Source organism: Lepisma saccharinum, chromosome 23, assembly GCF_977018435.1.
Source record: "Lepisma saccharinum chromosome 23, izLepSacc3.1, whole genome shotgun sequence".
Taxonomy (NCBI): domain Eukaryota; kingdom Metazoa; phylum Arthropoda; class Insecta; order Zygentoma; family Lepismatidae; genus Lepisma; species Lepisma saccharinum.
The window spans coordinates 42807395-42827477 of record NC_139251.1 but is presented as its reverse complement, the minus strand read 5'-3'; the positions used below and the strand labels follow the sequence as shown (position 1 = coordinate 42827477).

Here is a 20083-nt window from a genome sequence, read left to right as displayed (position 1 = left end):
TCGAACGAATGCAAAAGTGTATTGACCATAAAGGAGAATACTTCGAAAAACAATAAAGCAGTTTTCAATGCCAAATTCCTGTTTTTTCATTGTTAGGCTCAAAATATAAATAGTGACCCTCGTATCGCAAGTGAACAACACTCTGGCGTGTGGACGAACAGTCAGTATAATCCTCTGTGGAGTTTGTGTGCGCTGTCCACATGTATTAGTGAAATCTTCCTCATTACTCTTTGACTGCAAGGCGACGAAGCCTCTCCGATGGCTCAGTTATAACATCGCCACCTTGTAATCAAGGGGTACCGGTTTTGATTCCTCGTGGAAGCACATAGTTGTTCGGATCGATGAGAAATAAATCAAATGAAAATCGACCGTTGTCAATCATGTAAGCTCCTTGCTTGTTTCCCTCGTAAAAGGAGCTAGTAAATATTCCCCCTCTGCCCCCTCCCCCTAACCAGATAATTCCACTTTAGAAAAAGGTTTGCCTTTTTCTAGTTTGACTTATTAATCTCAGAGGAAGCAGCCGATTTCACAGCCATTTTCATGTTTTGTTTGGTTTCTTTTGCATTTATGTAGCCAAATTAACCCTGAAAAACAGGAAAATTACAATGATATTTATTTATTTCCCTTCAACACAGACAGGTCTCTAATTCAAGGAGTAAAGAACAGAACATTCTTAAACAATGTCATTCCTAGCGCATACTTCTTACTTCATATTGTCTTATTGCACAACAGTATGTGACATGTAATATAGTTACAAACACCCGCATAACTCATTCACAATAACTTTTAGAGCAAAATAGCATTAACCGTCAGTTATGTAGCTAAATGAAAGAGCACTAAAACTTCCAAAGAAAAGCAATATGCTTCACAGAAACTAAGAAACCGAAAGTACCTTTAAAATGTTCAGGTTGATTTGTGTGTTTCCTGTGTTAGCTACAATAGTATTGAAAATGTCTCTTGTCTACCGCATGGAAAAAGAATGCATGTGGGAAAATAAATTTAAGTGTAATTTAAATTCTCGATATTTCAATAAATCCAAAGTAACGTCAACACGTTAAGAATTTCAACATCATGCTAAATATCTGTTCACCTAATTCATCAGTAAAAGGTTCGGTAGAGTGTTTAACCAGAAACGAAAATAATGTTATTTACATTTATTCAAATGAGACTATCGAGAATTGTCTAAATCATTCAGAAATTGGGAAAATCTATTTGGTGAATATACAACTTTTTGAACTTCACTATTACACAATTTTAAAATTAAAACAAGCAAGCACAATACAGAATATAAGTCAATACTTTTAGGGAAAGGAAGAAAAAGATAGTAAAACTCCCCAATGCATTTCATTGCACTGAATTTGAAGGGTGTGGAAGAATTCCTCGAAACATTCTGCATTTATGTCACAATGGTGATATTATCAGAACCATTCTCGGTCCCCTGAATCCTAAAAGTTAGCTCTTTTATGTAACTTCCCCTCACGAGTTTCTGGCAATGTGAGACTTGTTCTGTGCTTCAGTGTATTTTTACCCTTAGGCTTCGCCACGCTTGGCCTTATTGAGAATGCCACCTATTTTGGAAACGACTCGAAACTAAAAATTTGGCAACGCAGAGTACCACGAGAATTTCCCCTCACCACGGCAACTGGACAAAGCCGATTCGTTCAGCCATTTGTTTGACCCTCCTTGGCTTTCGACGGAAAATATAAAAATATAATTTTCAAGTCCATTCTTTGGCCGGAACCACTGTAGCAGTCAAATGGGAAAGAAAGGTATTGCTTGGGGATTCGTGAAACTCAAATTAAAGAACATTGTTTCAAACTGAAAGCAAAATTTATTAAAATCCTATTTTGCAATATTTGTCATCAAAGTAAAATTTTCAGCAAATGTAGAACAGTTTTCCGGGACAACATGAATGTTTCTGGGGGCTAGTGACCCTGGGGGCTCCCCCTAACGACATCCCTGTCGATGGGTCATCTGTCACGTGATTTTTAGTTTGCAGCAGGTTTCACACACTCAGATGTCACCACCGTCATGTTGTTAAACACAAAGTGTTTATGCTGACTGGTACCAAACATTGAAATTTGGAACCTTTCACACGAGTGTGTGGCTTTGACCGGTCTGTAACCCCGAAACCAGACTGCATTAAAAATTAAAATTTTCTGATGTAATTTAGCCTGTAGATTACGAAAAATTAATTATGGAATGACTGAAACACACACGGATATTTCTACAATTTATAGCATTTACTTAAATACCACCTTACATGGCATATTAGCCCTTGATTTTTACCATTATTTAGTAATGTGTATGCTTGCTTGCTATGTGGGATATAAGAGGTATAATTTTTTACGGAAACATAATTTCCAACAAACATTATTTTTTTTGTGTGTGTCATCTTGTTTTTTTGTTTTGTTATTATTGTTGCTACTGCTTTTGTTACTGATTCAGTGTAAAATAAATTATACAGATTTTATTTTGTGGTTTAACAATTTCACAATAATGGTAAATTTCTCCTTCTTGGCAGTCCGGCATATGGATAGATTAACTCACAATCTTGCCAAGAAAGGTTCTAGATTAGAGTCCAGGCCCAAACAGTGGTGTTGTTTTACAACTCATTGATTTCATCTAATCATCATCCATGCTCAATGATGCTGACATAAAAATGACATAAAATAAGAAAAATTTAATACTGTATATTAATTTTTGTGCTTTAATGAACAGTTCCTCCTCAAATTGCTGCGAGTCCAAATCAGTTACTAGTTCTGGAAGGAAGAATCATTACCATACCATGCAAAGTCCATGCTGTTCCACCAGCCACAGTCACATGGACAAAAAACAATCTTCTGTTACCGCAGGATGGATCCTTTGTCTTTCTTGAAACTGGAGATTTATGGTAGGTATTCAGTATTATTTGTTATGTATACATACGTATATTTGTATGTATACGTGGCCTGTCTAAAAAGTATTCGACTTTATGTTGCGAAAGGAAAGTCACTTGTCTGGTATGGTTCATGTCCTAATCTCCTTCAAAGTAGGCCCCTTGGGATTTCACACGCTTAGCCCAGTGAGCCTTCCATTGCTGGAAGCACTCCTGGAATACCTCTTTTGGAATGTCTCTCAACTCCACCGTCGCGTTGTGCATAATGTCCTCTCATCTATCAAAATGGGAGCCTTTCAGTGGAGATTTTAGCATTGGCAACAACGAGAAGTCACATGGAGCCATCTCCATCGTCTCCTGTTATCACGGTGTTAAAAACCTCTGCATGCCTGTTGACAGTCTCCATCATGTCTTATGTGACGTCACGTCGAAGTTCTTACTGTTCCTGTGAAAGCAGCCTGGGCACAAGTTTTGCTGCTACCCTGTGCATGCCTAAATCCTCCCATAAAATTGAATGCACAGAATCTTTGCTAATACTAATGTCTTCAGCAATTACCCTGACTGTCAAATGACAATCTTCCATTATCAAGGTCCTCACTTTCTCAAAGTTTTCTGCATTCTGGCTTATTGATGGCCTCTCTGAACTGATAACTCTCTGCCGATGTGCATCCATTTTTCAAGAGGTTGTACCAGACCTTTATTTAGGTAACTTCCATGGCATTATTGCCAAATGCCTGTTGAATCTTGCGATTTGTTTTCAGTTTCGTCTTGCGAAGCCTCCACGCATTCCGTCTCATCCAAGCGAACAAGGAAATGTGACATTACACAGAAACAGTACCTCATTCGCCAGCTGTCTCTCATCGACTGATGAATCCGACATGCCCAGCAACATGGGTGCATGTGTGTGAAGGTTTTCTACACTTCTGTGCAGAGTGTATCCAACCTACCTTAGATATTTTACGTGTGAAATGAAAAGGTCGGATGCTTTTTAGACAGGTCACGCACTTGCATGCAAATTATGAAAATCTTGTTCATCTGAAGAAACTTTCTAAAATATTCCAATTTAAACTCTGCATCAACAACCACCGCTCCTCTACCCAAAACCTGGACTTTGCTGTTGCCATTCACACCAATCACCACAATATTCCTTTTAATGACTGCTTCCAGGTAGCGATCGTCCACTCCTTGCCCCAATCCACCAACACCTCAATATGTAGAAGATGGGAGAGGGCCTACATATCGACCATGAATGCAACCACACCTCCAGTCCTGAACAAGGCCACCCAGAAACGCCCCTCATCCCCTATCCTCACCCTCACCACCACCTTTTCCCAACCCCCCCCCCCCCCCCACCACTCACAGTTTTCGACAAGCCAGGCGAAAGAACCATCTATATATATATATATATATATATATATATATATGGTACTGTCAACACTTTTTTTTCTTCGGGACCTGGCAACACTGCAGGTCATGCTTACTCTTCCATCCATCTTGTCACTTAGTTATACAATGTCCCTCTACTCCTGAAGATGTGACATACCATCACGAAAATTTGAATTTTTTCTTTGTCCGGTGAGTGTTTCCTCTCTCCTCTTTCACTTTTTATTTAGCCCTTGTGGCCCTCCTTCCTTTTATCATATATAAGGGATAGAATGAGAAAGAGTGCCAGAAGGGCGGATAAACAAAAATGGCGTAGGAGACAGTAAACACTTACCAGAATTGAAGAAAAGTTTGGTTGATTTATCCACTTCACATCTGAAAAAAACCGTGGATTTGTCCTCTCCCGAGGCCCCCCTGAAGGTCTATCCAACTCCACCATCTTCACCCTCATACCACAATCCCCACACCCCCACTTTCTATCTCCTTCCCAAAATCCACAAACCAAACAACCCTGGGAGACCCATTGTGTCCAGTTACAATTCACCCTCGGAACGCATATCAGCCTTTGTTGACTCCCATCTCCAACCCCTTGCCCAGAGCCTGCCCTCCTACCTACGTGACACTAACCACTTCCTTGACATCATCCACAACCTACCACCTCTGCCAACCAACACCATCCTCATCACTGTTGATGTCACCTCCCTCTACACGAGCATTCCCCATGCCCATGGCCTCCGTGCCACGGAATCATTCCTCAACAGCCAACCTAAACCACACAGGCCCAGCACCCACTTCCTGATTCAACTAGCCAACCTTGTACTCACCTGCAACAACTTCCACTTTGAAGATCAGCATTACCTGCAAGTATATGGCACAGCCATGTGAACCAACTTGTTCATGGGCAGGTTTGAACAAGAGTTCCTAGACTCCCAACAACTGAAACCACTCCTCTGGCTCAGATTCATTGACGACATTATTCTCCTCTGGACACATGGCGAACCCTCCCTCACCACCTTCCTAATCCAAGTGAACAACTTCACCACCCTCAAAGTCACCTGATTCCACTCCAATAACCAAGTGACCTTCCTAGATGTGGATATCCACATCGTTGGAGACCACTTGGAAAGATCCATACATATCAAACCAACCAACCACCTCCAGTATCTTCACTACTCCAGCTCTCACCCCCACCACACCAAAAAACCTATACCATTCTCCTTAGCCCTTAGAGGCCAATGCCTCAACTTATCCCCCTTATCCTGCCAAACTACAATCTACGCCTGCACCAACCCCTAATCAACTGAGGCTACCCCTCCACCCTCATCAACAAACAAATAACCAGAGCCACGTCTCACACCCAAAACCAACCCTCCTGCTCTGATCACCAAATACCACCCCCAGATTATGAAAATTAAACATACCATCCACTCCCTCCTTCCCATCCCCAACAGTGATCCTGACACCAAGGACATCTTTTGGGACAAACCTAGGGTCATCTTCCGATGCCCCCTCAACCTCAAGAACATCTTGGTCCATAATACACCCACTGCTCCCATCCCACCACCCCCAGACCACAAGTGCAACAAACCCAGATGCAAGACCTGCCCCACACTTATCCCCTTCCCCACCCTCCAGATCCCAACTGCAGCCGGTGAATTCACCCTTCACCCAAAGGGCACCTGACACTCCTCCAACTAATATACACCCTCATCTGTCATATCTGTGGTTACTTCTACCTGGGTGAAACCTCTACCCCACTGAACCTCCACATCAATAACCACAGAGCTTCCACCCAAAACTCCAACTTCACCGTTGCCACCCACACCAACAGCCACACCACCACCTTCAACAACTGTTTCCATGTAGCCATAATACACCTATTACCCCAGCACACTGACACCTCCACCCACAGGCAATGGGAGAGGGCCCACATTTCAGGAATGCATGCCACCATACCCTCCGGACTCAACCTAGTCATCCAATAAGTATTCTCCCATTCTCCCCCTAACCACAATTTTGCCATTTATAAAATTATTTCTGTATAAATATAAAAGCAGAATTAATTTGTACTATTTTTTACACACAATGAATGATATTCATCGAACAACTTTCCCCACAAGTCACGCTCCACTGCCATATTTTGGGCAAACAGATCGGATCCTGCATTGAAAAGATGCCGAGCAATCATTGTGAGAATGATCTTTATCAAAGTGATTCAAGGCGATTCTCATGATCATATGAGGAATGTGTATGTAAAAAATATCGCAAATTTCTCACTATAAGAAGGCTTTCCAAACGCTTTCCTCAACATGTACGCATCTGTTTGCCTGACTTCATGCTGTTTCTTCCCAAAGTGCACTGCATGATGATGTCAAGTTGAATATCATCCATTCTAAAAGCAGTGAAACCTAATTTTCCATTTTTCCATTTACACATTTAACTTCTAATTTTTTAAGCCACGATGATTGAAGATGCTTCACTTTGTATTGTTTCTGTTTTTAAGACAAAACCCATCTGAGTCGTCTTGCAAATATATATTTAATTGAAGAAATGAATGTATCATTCAGATTCTGTACTACATGTTTGGCATTATACATAACACCAATGCATTATCAATTGTTGGTGTCAGCAGATTTATTTAGGATGGAGCACTGTATTGGTAAAATTGCCAATAACTTTACCAATCTGACATTTCTATAAATAACCTGCAATTGAATGCACAATACCAGCAGCATTTTGTTATTGTTTATATGTGCATAAAGATGTAATTGACATACCCTGGTTTTTAACATAAATACGAGGGTCACTATTTATATTTTGAGCCTTGGCAACACTGATTGAAGTTAGGCGCGATTTGACGTTTGCACAGAAACGTCTGGCATTATTGACCATAACATACTTCAAATGTTTTGTCAATAGTTTGATTTGTGTTGTTTATGTTGCCTTGGAGATTGCGCGACAACAATAAAATGGAATTAACTTGTGAACATTTTCGTGCGATGATTTTTTACGATTTTCGACGTGGATTATCAAGACAAGAGTGCATCGATCAACTTACTTCCACATTTGGCGATGAAGCCCCATCCTTTGCCACTGTGAAACGCTGGTATAACGAATTTAATCGTGGCCGCCATTCGCTCACTGATGAGATTCGCGAAGGTCGTCCAAAATCAGTTGTTGTTCAAGAAAACATTGATGCTGTGCAAAACCTAATACTGCAAGATCGTCATGTGACATACTGTGAGATTGAGGCAACCATAGGCATTAGTTCCACCAGCATAGAATATAAAAAATATTACATGATCATTTAGCTGTGAGAAAGGTATGTTCTCGTTGGATCCCACACAATTTGACAAAAACTCAAAAAGACGCTCGCGTCAATTGGTGCAAACAAATGCTCAATAAATACAATCGTGGTGCTTCGAAAGACGTATATAAGATTGTAACAGGTGACGAATCATGGATATATGCATATGAGCCAGAACGTAAACAGCAGTCGACTGTATGGGTGTTTCAAGATGAACCCAATCCAACAAAAGTTGTTCGCGCTCGAAGCACATCGAAACAAATGGTCGCATTTTTTTTCGGGAAAACTGGTCATGTGGCAACTGTGCCTTTAGAGGAACGTAGAACGGTCAACTCTGAATGGTACACAACAATTTGTTTGTCAGAGGTCTTTGGTCAAATACGGAAAACAAACAAACGCCGTCGGATCATTCTTCATCAAGACAATGCCAGCTGTCACACATCTCGTCTAACAACCGACTTTATGAACAGTCAAAAAATCGAATTGATGGGTCATCCACCGTACAGTCCTGATTTGGGACCCAATGACTTCTTCTTGTTCCCGAATGTCAAGAATAAATTGCGTGGACAATGATTTTCGTCGGCGGAAGATGCCGTTGATGCATTCAAAAACCATATTATGGAGGTGTCTCAAGAAGATTGGAAAAACTGCTTTGACAAATGGTTCGAACGAATGCAAAAGTGTATTGACCATAAAGGAGAATACTTCGAAAAACAATAAAGCAGTTTTCAATGCCAAATTCCTGTTTTTTCATTGTTAGGGTCAAAATATAAATAGTGACCCTCGTATCTACATTTTGCAGTTTATTTTTCTAAGGCAAAAATCCACTGCAGTAAAGTGGTTAAGTATGTTAATTTGGGAGGTGAATGAACCATGCAGGTTTTTCAGGCAACATTTGTAATTTTATCTCAAATCTGTAGAATATTGATTACCAGTATTGGTATCAGCAGATTTTATATCAATTTCATGTCACTCTATCCCTAAATTTATATTATGCTCAGATGCTGACCAATGATTAGAAAGTTGAATAATAATAATGATGATCATAATACAATATAATGATAATAATAACTTTATTTAGTGGGCGAGGTTCAGCGTATGCTGTTCTCCCAACAAGATATTAGGAGAAAAATTACCAAATCAATTATCTGGAGAACCATGCATACATTATGACTTTTATGCCATATGTTACAACTTCAAATCCTCTCAAAGTGCCTCTGAAAGTTGTGTAATGTTATGAAACGTAATGTTAAGTAATTGTAAAGGAATAAGGGGGGTGAAGGGCACATTGTTCAAAGGTGTCCTATTTATTTCAAGAACTACTGCGGACCTAACACTTCTGAAAGTATGTTGTTGTTAGTTAACAATAGGTAATGGTATGATAAAAGAGGTTCAAACAACAAAAGGAAATAATAAAGAACTTATTTTATATCCTATCTAAGCATTGTTGGTAGTTTTGAAAAATTCTTGAATTGACATATACCTTATTTAAATATTCCCAAATTAGAATCATGCCTCAAATGTATTGCTATGCCATTATTAACTTTTTTTCAGGTTTGTTGCCAATTTCACTGACTCAGGAAGTTATGCATGTACAGCTGAGAATATAGCAGGAATAGACAAAAAGGATGTGAATCTAACAGTCTTAGGTAAATTAGTTTTTTTAAGGTTGTTTTTCTGTCTTTGCATGGTTAAGAACAAAACTTTTTGGTATTCTGGAAGTATAAATATGTATATAACCATTTGTAGGAAGAAGGGTGGATATAACATTAATGTTCTTGAAAATGCAAGTTCGTTGGACCAGTTTAATGCACAAGTAGCACATAACTGAGTGTACAATTATTTAATTTTGTTACTGCTTTTATGAATATAAAAGTTTTATTCATGTACTGTGGTTTTGCATAATTAATTTCTTATATGTGGCATAATTTGTCTAAGACCAAGATCCCGAGAGTCGTACATTAAAGAAGTTGAACAAATTGTTAAGGTGTTAGTGAAATGTTTCTTGTTTTTTATTGAATCAGTACCAATAAATTTTATATTGGTATACTACTGATATCAGTAAAAATAATCTTAAACCATTATCTACAGTGGTTTATATCTGATTTCTATAAATGAATTGAGAATGTAACTATAGTGCCATGTTTTGGAAGAAAATGCCATCAGTTCCAGATTAAACAACTCATGTGTAACTGACAAAGTATAGCATTAATATGTGTCTAGTTGCACAAGTGCACAGGTAAATTTATGTGTTTTGTGACTCCTATATACTACCCTTTCCAATGCCAATCACAATGCAGGGTGATTCTCTTGCTAGAAGCCCAAAACTATTGCCTGTAAAAATGTGTTATTGAGATAATGGTGTGAAAATTTATATACACATATTGGCAATGATGTAGAACAGCATGAACCTCCACAATATAATGGACTCGTCCAGAGACTTTCATTTGCTTTTGTTCCGCGTCCCCACATCTCAGCAATTGTGAGTCGAATGTTGCGTGAGTAACAATGTATGCAGTTGGACAGCGTATGTTCCTCATTTGTAAATACTGGCAAACAGGTTCATGTAAAGCATGCCAGATGGCATTTTGAACTGAATTCCGTTAAAGATGTGCACCATCGAAGTGTTGCATCCAGAAATTCGTTAAAAAGTTGGAGACAATGGGAAGCCTTCTTGTCAGGTAGTCATCATTTATTCCAGCAAGCCACGTATGAACTCAAAATGTTGGAAATAAATGCCAAACTAAAATGGTTCATTTATCCAAGAACACCTGTTTGAAACATAAAAGCACATAAGTTGTGGCATTGTTTATGACATGTCTATTGGAGTGACTTCTACAAGTCCTGAACAACTTCCTACCATCAAAGATTGAGAAACCTTTTCAGAAATGTTACTCGGGTTACAGGCAAAATTTTACCTGAAGTATTATTCACAATTATTTTGGGATTCAGCTGTAATGGAATGCTTAAATATATTTTACTAGTGCTCCTCACATTTTTTCTTGTTACTTATAAGTGACTTTAAAAATATTGTAAGAAGGTGTAATTTGCAATCTGAATCCAAGCATATATTCTTCTCTTTTTTCTTTGTTTTAAAGAAAATCAGTAGACTTTTCTAATTTAACTTCGCTAATGGATATATGCAATTTTTTTAAACTTTGTTCCAGTTTTGCCAACAATTCAACTTCCTAATCATGAGGTGATCAAAGCATCCATGGGAGATAATCTTGTTTTATCATGCATAGCAGTTGGATTCCCGCACCCTATAATCTATTGGCAGAAGGATGGAGTTGGAATTGACAGCGATTTTAGGTAAGTAGGAGTTTCTAAGGTATGCAGTCCCTAAACAAAAAGATTTCTATACACTTACGAGATCTGACAATTAAGTTTGCAAACTTATCCTAGAAAATATGCTACATACCTTATTGCTGAATAGCGCTGTGGTTACCTTCAAAGTACTCCCCTTTAGAAGCTATACAATGATGCCAGTGGCTACTCCACCCTTTGAAGCAATTTTAGAACTCTGTTTCCGGAATGGCCTTCAGAGCTGCCATCGTATTAACCCTAATGTCCTCAATGTCATCAAAATGTCTTCCTTTACAAAAACTTGTTTCATCTTCAGGTAAAGAAAGAAGTCATTGGAGGCAAGGTCAGGTGAGTATGGCAGGTGGTATGGTATTTCACTCCTCCCACTATTACCCAGTTTCACCAGAAATTTGATATCTTGTTCTTTGCTCTAATTCTAGCTCAGCCATTTTCACGACAGCACACAATAACAAACACAAACAACAATGCATGCCACTCAGCACAAATCCGCCATGCGTCAATGTGAACACTGCAGTGAGACACTGAAATACCAAGGTTACAAAATCTTACAGAGCTGCTTGTATAAACTAAGACTGAATTAGTAATGGCTGGTATCAGTATTGGAAAGTATTGGTTTGAATATATTCACAGTACTGGGCCCTGAGTATTCCACAGAGTATGTAAGATGCCAAGTGACATTTTCACAGAGTCTAAACATTCTTGATATTGTGCAAAATGCATTAATTCTGTTCCAATATTCTATGACAACAGTGGATTTTGTTATTAAATGGGTTATTGTAATATTCTTATCCTCTCATATTACATTTGTGCATATTTTTAAGGAAAACTCTGATGTTGTATCATTGCAGTTGAAGATGCAATTTTTATATATAACATTTAAAACTAATCGTAACAATGTGCGAATACGAGGAATGATCCAATTTCATGGAATCCATATTGTCAAAATCAATGTGCAGAATGGTTTACAATGTGTGGTCTTCAAGGTGCATGCATGGCCAACAACTGCATGTTACAGATATGGCCAAAAGATGAAGGGGTGTTGTTATTTTGGTTTGGTGTTTCCATACAAAACCAGAAAAACCCATATGAGCTAGCAAAAAACTGCATATACAACATACTATGTGAATGCAGGTGATCTGAGAGGATGCGGACACACACTAAGGAAGCAGCACACATGCAAAGGTGAAACAGATAGGTTTAAAATAGCTGAATATGCATGGATTGAATGACATGGAATTCAGTGGAAAAACATAACAGTACTACACAAATAACCAAATTGGAAACTGAGGAAAATCAAAGAAGCAGCATTCATACGAATAGCCAAAACCCTATAAGTCATCCCAGCATATAATTTAGGTAAATATAGTCAACTCTTCTCAAAAATTAGTAGCACAAGTGGAGCAAAAGTTAGTATAGAATTCTGGGGTCCCGTGACCCCAGATTTGTAGTAAAATCAAAGGCAAAAATAAATTTGGTCACCTGAGGACATAAAATAATGTGCTCTCTCAAAACAGTGTTACAGTAAGTATAGTTAAAAACTATAATGGGTTCAATCTGGTGAGGATACCTGAACCCACGTGCATCCCAAGAAACCCAAACAATTGATATCGCAGACCGAATTATTTTCCTATTTCCATAACTTCATCACCAATGGTTTCTTGGATGACATGTGTGGTAACACCGGTAACGCTGACAGGAGGGTTACAGTAAGACAAAACCTCTTTCAATCTGAATTGAACAACTAAATAAGTATACACCCCTAAAGAAATACAATGTTCACCTTATATTGTATATTTTGCATAAAATGTGAGGATTCTGTGAACACCTCGCTTGGATGTGATGGGACAAAACTCTAACAACCTTCCCTCTTTAGACAGGAGAGGCATTCATACGTATACTCAGAATATTTCACCAATTATTATGGAAGTTTGTATATTATAATATTTATGACCCAAGGCCATGAAAATGGGCACACATCATGAGATATCTTTGAATCTGCAAGAGTTAATGATTCATAGACTTTATTCTCTAGATGATTTGCAAATTAAACACACTGGACAAAATGTACAAATGTCCCTGTAATATGCACATCTTCACTTCCATACTATGTCATTATGCAATCAGATATGCACTTAAGTATTTACCCCTGTTTCAGCTTATGCCCAGAATGCACGTGACGCCCCCACCTGGAAGAGATTCTTACAGATTAGAGCACAAATAGAACATAAAGACACACTGGGTGATACAATCTTTTGTAGGTTAAAAGTCATCTCAAGTACATATGTACGTATTATATGTGTTTATTATTGACAACTTGAAATTTAACAAGCGAAATTCTTATGAATGTATTTCATAAGTCAAAATCATACCACGTGAGATGTCACACATTCGACTTAAAATACTTATGTACTCAATTATACATGAGATATGATAAGGTTCTTGAAAATCAACATTTAATATGGCTCAAACAGTTGGGCCAGAATATCATTACTAATGTTCAAGTTAATCTAAACTGTATAAACGATTATCTTGTTTTCTTTACTGTTATGACATAATTTTGCACATTAGTGTACACATCAAACCAGGAACCAGAAATGCCTTATGGTCCCAAACTACCATGTCCAAATGCTACAACTTATGGCTTGATTTAATTAGTATACAATGTTCATAGCTTATGACTTTACTCATCGCAAATATGTAAAAGTACTTATGGCTTTGACTGTACAAACAAATGTTATCCAAGTGTTTATTACGCTGGAATGATCACATACATTAGGACCAGTATTTCCAACTTCACAATTTACCTGAAATCATTGTCGTTTAGAAGGCGAAATTTACATGTCGATGAATGATATTTAATATTTCATTCGACATTCTGCCAAATAAAGAGAGGAAATAAAATCATAGTCATTCACAGCATTCCCAGCCTGAGAACTATAAACGAATTATGTATATCCAACATGCACTTGTAACCTGTGTTATGTTTCAGTCACCGGTTAGCAATGCATTATCGAACATAATGCAATATCATATGCCCCGAAGGCTGAATTATACCATCATGCATTGGCATGAGGTAACAACACGACTCGTCTTTTGAGTTCTTTCAACGAAAGCTATTGTGGCTGATCACTTTCGGTTTCAATTGCTCATGTGCATACAGATACAGCAAGAATGCAACAGGCCGCCATTTCGTGGTTTTCACCCTGCCCGTACACGTACGCTCCCAGGAGAGCAGTGTTTTGCTTCACATAATGCTTATCATAATGCACTTGATAAGATTAAACATGATCGATGTGATCTTCTAACATCAGAGAGTTAGAGTAGGGAAAATAATCTCTTACCTGTTGTAAGGGAACATGGCAGAGTCGAGCAAATCAATCAGTGCACACATTCCTGTCTTCAAATAAACCATGCACAACTTTATCTCTTTGGTTTCTTATGTTCGTTTCCATTACCACTACACTCTTGTCGGGCTGAAACATTAATTTTATGCCAGACCGATGAACTAAGGCTACAAACTTCCAAAGATTTCCTACGACGTGATCACTCGATCTGTTCCGCGTCCATTCTCCATCCCCGAGTCCTTCACACCAACCCGTTGCTTCCCACGATTTGACCCGCACCGCAAGTTGCACATTCGGGATGCATAAAATTGTGGACTCGCGATCCATCAAGTGTGACTATTCATTACAACAATGTCTGTAAACAGAGACAAAATACATTAGACGTTATATCAAATAACAGCTTTTTCAACATTACAGAATTATCGAATCCCTAACATGAAACAACAACAAGTGCCATTGGCGGTACAAACAAGAACTAATTGATCTAAGATCGTTGTTGTCCTCTCTGTTCATACCCACCACCTAGCGTGAATCTCGCATACTACATGGACGAATTGCTTCGTGATTAAACGTTGAGAAATTAGAACCATTAATAGTATTGAAGTACTTACTTCGAAATGGACTTTACGTTGTACGTGTTATATTGTTTCATCCTTTCTTAACCAATTTCGTGAATTATAGGGAAACCATGACATAATCGCCAGTATGTCATAAATAGGGCTCGGAAGTTGAAGACCTATAAATTGCAAAAAAATAAAGACCTATAAAAAGACCTAAAAATATAAAAAAAGGACCTAAAAATTAAAAAAAGGACATATAAATGTGATCCAAATTAATTAGTACATCACTCACCTTTGAGAGCACTGAATGAATGGTTTCATTACATTTTTCAAGATAGTTCAAGAATGTCACTAAATGAGAAAAATTAGTGTTAATGTATGCCAAACTGCCCTTGAACTGAGGTTGAGCCATTAGATCTTGCGACATGGCTATGGAAGCAGCATCTTCCCTATCCAAGTTGTTAATCACAGATTTAATCACGTCAAAATGATTGCTGTAATACATGCAAGCTCTGAACCAAGTACCACACCGTGTCAGAACTGATTCCGGAGGTAGAGGTATGTCAGAGGCATTCTCACGAAAATGGCGCACTCTATACGGCGATTTTAAGAAAACTTTCTTAACATTGGACACTAGTTTGTCAACATCTGGAAAACTTTTTCGCACTTCTTCACATACTCGATGTAAAGCACGAGCGAGGCAGGTTACATGAACCAACTTGGGATAAAACGATTTAATTGCTTTTCCCACCTTTACCATGTATGGTGCCGCATCAGTGAGAAAAAGCAGAACATTGTCATGCTTTATTCCATGTGGCCACAACAGAAAGAGGCTTCTGTCAAACAGCTGGCAAATAGTTTGGTGATTCACTTTCTCCAGGATGTCCATTGCGAGGAGAAATATTTCCCCAGGTTTGTCCTCCTCTAACGTGCCACTCACAGCGTGACCTTCCAGACAAGTTATGGTTAAAGGACCTTGTACCATACCTGCTTCAGTCGTCCAAAAATGTTTTTCTCTCCTTTCAGGGATGGTTCAAAAATATTTCTTCCTTTCTTTTTTTTTATTTCTTTAAAGACGTAGTCAAAATAAGGTGAAGTTGCAAAAAAAGACGTTAAGACCTAAAAAAAGGCTAAAAAAGGACCAATAAGCCAAAAAATGCAAAAAGGTAAAATAAAACCCACCTCTTTCTGGCCTACAATGACCCAAAATGAACATATATTATGTTGGGCCTCATCTTCGGACACTAGGAAAAAAAAATGTCCTCAACTTCTGAGCTCTAGTCATAAAACAACAATGTCCAATGAACATTGCATGCATAGTCAGTTATTCATATATTTATTTGAAATTTATATCTCTCTGATTGCAATCAATAGTGGATTGCAAAATATTGAATTGTGAATGTTTATCTATTTTAATATTTTCTTCAAGGTCAAAATTAGATGATTCCCTTGTTATATATAACATTACACCACTGGATGCTGGAAAGTACACTTGCTCGGCAGAAAATGAAGCTGGAATAGCCGAGAAGTCCTTTGATGTTGCTGTTCATGGTGAGTACAATTCCCCCCCCCCTTTCTCTCTCTCTCTCTCTCTCTCTCTCTCTGTATGTGTGTGTGTGTGTGTGTGTCAGAGAGAGAGAGAGAGAGAAAGAGATAATATATATACAGGGGGAGCATAGACAGCAAAACCTTGATTACACAGTTTGCTGGTGCCTGAGGGTTCAAATCAACAACCAATCAGCCACAGGTGTTGACTTCGGCACCACTAAATAGCAATACTTACAAGCTTAGACAAAATTGAACTTCACATGGACATTTTGAAAGTTTCACACTTTGTTTTGGTAGATCTGTTAGCGATGGTAACAATAACAGTCTCATCATGATGCATTAGATGAGAATCATATCATAATAGCACTTATTGACACAGTTTAAAAAAAAAATTGCCCTGAAAAAGAAAGCATGCAACTTTTGAAATGTTGGTGTTGAATAAAATGTTCCTCAGATTTTCCAACTGCTTTTTTTTTACTTCTAGTTGTTAAATTTATGACAAATAGAGCAATGTGGGCATTCAGAAATGGAAATAAAAGGTAGGGGTGGGGTGTGGGATTCAAAATAAGGAAAGAATTCGAATATTTTATTGCATTTGGACCTGGAAGATTATATGTCTGATGCGGAGGAAATGTACAATTTGGGAATAAAAATTCAGGGTTTCATTTTAGTAACAAGACAGATAAATCATACTCTATGCATGTTGTCTCATGCTTACATACCAGTGTATCAGTCTATTGCTAAAATTGCTGATAAGTTTACATATTTGATATTCTAGAAATAGCCCATAGTTATTGAAAAATCCTACCATTTTGTTATTAATAAATTTCTTTTTAATGAAAATATAAAGGTATAATTTATATACATGAGTTTTGTAATGTAAATGTCTAAATTCACTGTATCTTTTTTGAAGAAAATTGTTTTGCAGTCATATGGTTACAAATTTATTAAGAAAAAAAATGAGGCATTCAGAGTCTTCATGGGACATTTATAGCGTAAAGCAGAATTATATGAAGCATTTTCTCAAATAAGATGATAAGCATCTTTCTTCTGTGGCATAACTTACATTTGAAACAATGACTTCCCTAGGGTTACCAGATCGCTACAAGGGAAAAGTAGGACATTATGTTCCAAAATGTAGGACTTTTAGTCAAAACGTAGGACACAAGACATTCACAATAAATAATACACATTTCCAGAACATGTTAGAAAGTAATATAAAATTGACACTTTTCAGCTTCTAAAATAAAAAGATTTCTTAATGAATTCTTAAATGCAAAATTTCCAAACTTGTATCAATACTACACAATACACTTTACTACTTGTTTTAACTGATAATTCTCAGAGGAGTCAATTTTTATCAAAATTTCAGGTTTAGTCAAAATAAATTTTTGAGAGACTGATCAATCAAACTGTTTGAAATTATACTGAACCCCAGTAACAAACTTTTTACAGACTATTTTTTTAAACAAAAATCTCTCATGACTCCATTGTGCTGATGGTAATGAAAGTACTTTTCATTATGACTTGGAATGGCAAAGAAATATTCAGCAATTATGGTAATTTTAAATGGTTTCAGAAAGTTCGTCTAGGGTAGTTTCTAGTTCAATAACTTTGTTCTCTATACCCCCTACTTTAAAATCAAAATATTGAATAAGCATGGGAAACGCCTTGTTTCATCAGTATAAACAACGAAGCAAGAAATTCCACTCAGGCACTGAACAGTGACATCATCAGAATGTGGCCCCAAAAATTTAATCATTAATAGCTTCAATTATTGTTCTATCAGAAACAGACAAATACTAAAAACACTAAGTTGCTGACCAAGGCAGTTTATTATATATATATATATATAAACACTTAACAGGTAACGTTTCAACCCTGTATCAGGGTCTTCCTCAGACGAAGAACTAAACTAAAATGATGAAATCTACTACACACAGAAAGATTACATACACATAGCAGGGTCACTAGCCACACAAGAACAAATCAAGTTGACAGTCCTTATCTAGGAAGATTTCTCCAAAGGAATTAAACATATCACCTCCTGACAGTTGTTGACTAATGGGTCTACTACACTGACAGGTGATTGACAGGTCGAGATTAACAAGAGTCTAGAACCACCTGCTTACCACTCACCTACCCCTCCTGCCTTTTTGGATATGGATGAATACCTCCTCCTATGGTCGTCTTCTTTTCTCTTCTTTCTTCCAGGTTCATACTTCTTTTTCCCTCATTCCTTTTCTTCATCCTTTCAACTTTCTCTAACATACTCTTCCATTCCTTGTTTATCTTGAGTCCTCCATTCCAATTCATGATGTCTTCTCCTTTCTTTTCTATTTCTTTGGCCTCCTTCCATTTTCTCAGTATCTTCTTTTTTCCTATTTGCCTAGCCGAATCCCATTCAACTTCATGTCCTGTTTCTCTAGTGTGTTTGAATATGGCATTCCTGTCTCTCTTCAATCTCACATCATCCATGTGTTGCTTTAACCTGTCTTTAAGTCTCTTCTTCGTTTCCCCTATATATACACTTTCACATCCGCTGCACTTCACCTTGTAGATAACTCCTTCCTCTTCTTCCTCACTCTTTTCTTCCTTCTTCTTGCTGGCTATACTTAAAATAGTGCATCCTCCCTTCCTGTAAGTTCTTATACCCACTTTCCTCAGCACTTTGCATATCTTCTCTGTGGCATCGCCCATATTTCTTATACCAAACCATCTCACTTTTTCTTTTTCTTCCTTCTCTTCCAGTCCTTTCTCTTTCCTTCTTCTGTTGATGTTGTGTCTGTCTTTCTTTTCATAGCCATTCTCTTCCAGTTGTTCCCATAGGCTGTTAATCTTGATTTCTTCTTCCCCTTTCTCTGTGCATATCTTCTTTATTCGGTCTTCCATGTTCCTTATAAAATTACGTTTAGTTCCATCACCCACATCACTTGTTTTGTGGCAGAACACTCCTGCCGAACACTTCTTTTGATACCATGTAGCCACAATACCCATTCCTCTCTTCTTTTTCATCTCAATATCCAATAAATTTAACATTCCTTCCTGTTCCGTTTCAAGCTCAGGGAGTATCCCTGCTTTCTCATCTTCTACATCTTTGACAAGCTTACTCAGCTGCCTTTTTGTTCCCTTCCATATCCCAAAACAATCATCCACATATCTACAAAACAGACTTAACTTATCTCCTCCTTTTACTATCACTGCTGGCAGAATTAGTTATGAATGAATGGGATAAACTGCCTTGGTCAGCAACTTAGTGTTTTTAATATGGAAACAAGCCTTAATTATATTACAATTAGACAAATACTGAATCAAAATTAATTTCACTGTTGAGTTTGGGAGCGCAGGTTTTTCTCTGTGTTGAACTGAAACATGCATTTTCCTAATTAATGTTATGTGACGCTCAAAATATAGGACATTTATGATATTTTTCAAATTCCTCCCGGACGCCGGACATAAGACTAAAATGTAGGACATGTCCGGGAAAAATTGGATGTCTGGTAACCCTAGACTTCCCGGATGTTGAAGGGGATAAAAAATATTAAGAAATTTATCTCACTATTAGCAATACAGAAATATGGAAAGCATCCAGTTGGGAGAGGGGACTTTATTGATATCTTAAATAACTCCCCACCACTGCATTCTTATATACATGTACAGACACGCACATACAAAAGATGTTAAGATACAACACACAGTAATGTATTGATTGAAGGGGAGATATGCCACTTATCTA

General features: G+C 37.7%; 1 protein-coding gene across 1 annotated transcript in view; it reads left to right on the top strand.

The window, feature by feature from the left end:
- LOC146005477 (hemicentin-1-like) overlaps positions 1–20083 on the top strand; it is a 171630-nt gene that overhangs the window by 23326 nt on the left and 128221 nt on the right. The window contains exons 7-10 of the mRNA XM_083144722.1: positions 2722–2893; positions 9123–9217; positions 10736–10880; positions 16229–16350. Of these exons, the coding sequence (XP_083000848.1) occupies positions 2722–2893; positions 9123–9217; positions 10736–10880; positions 16229–16350 (534 nt within the window). The remainder of the gene's footprint in view (positions 1–2721; positions 2894–9122; positions 9218–10735; positions 10881–16228; positions 16351–20083) is intronic.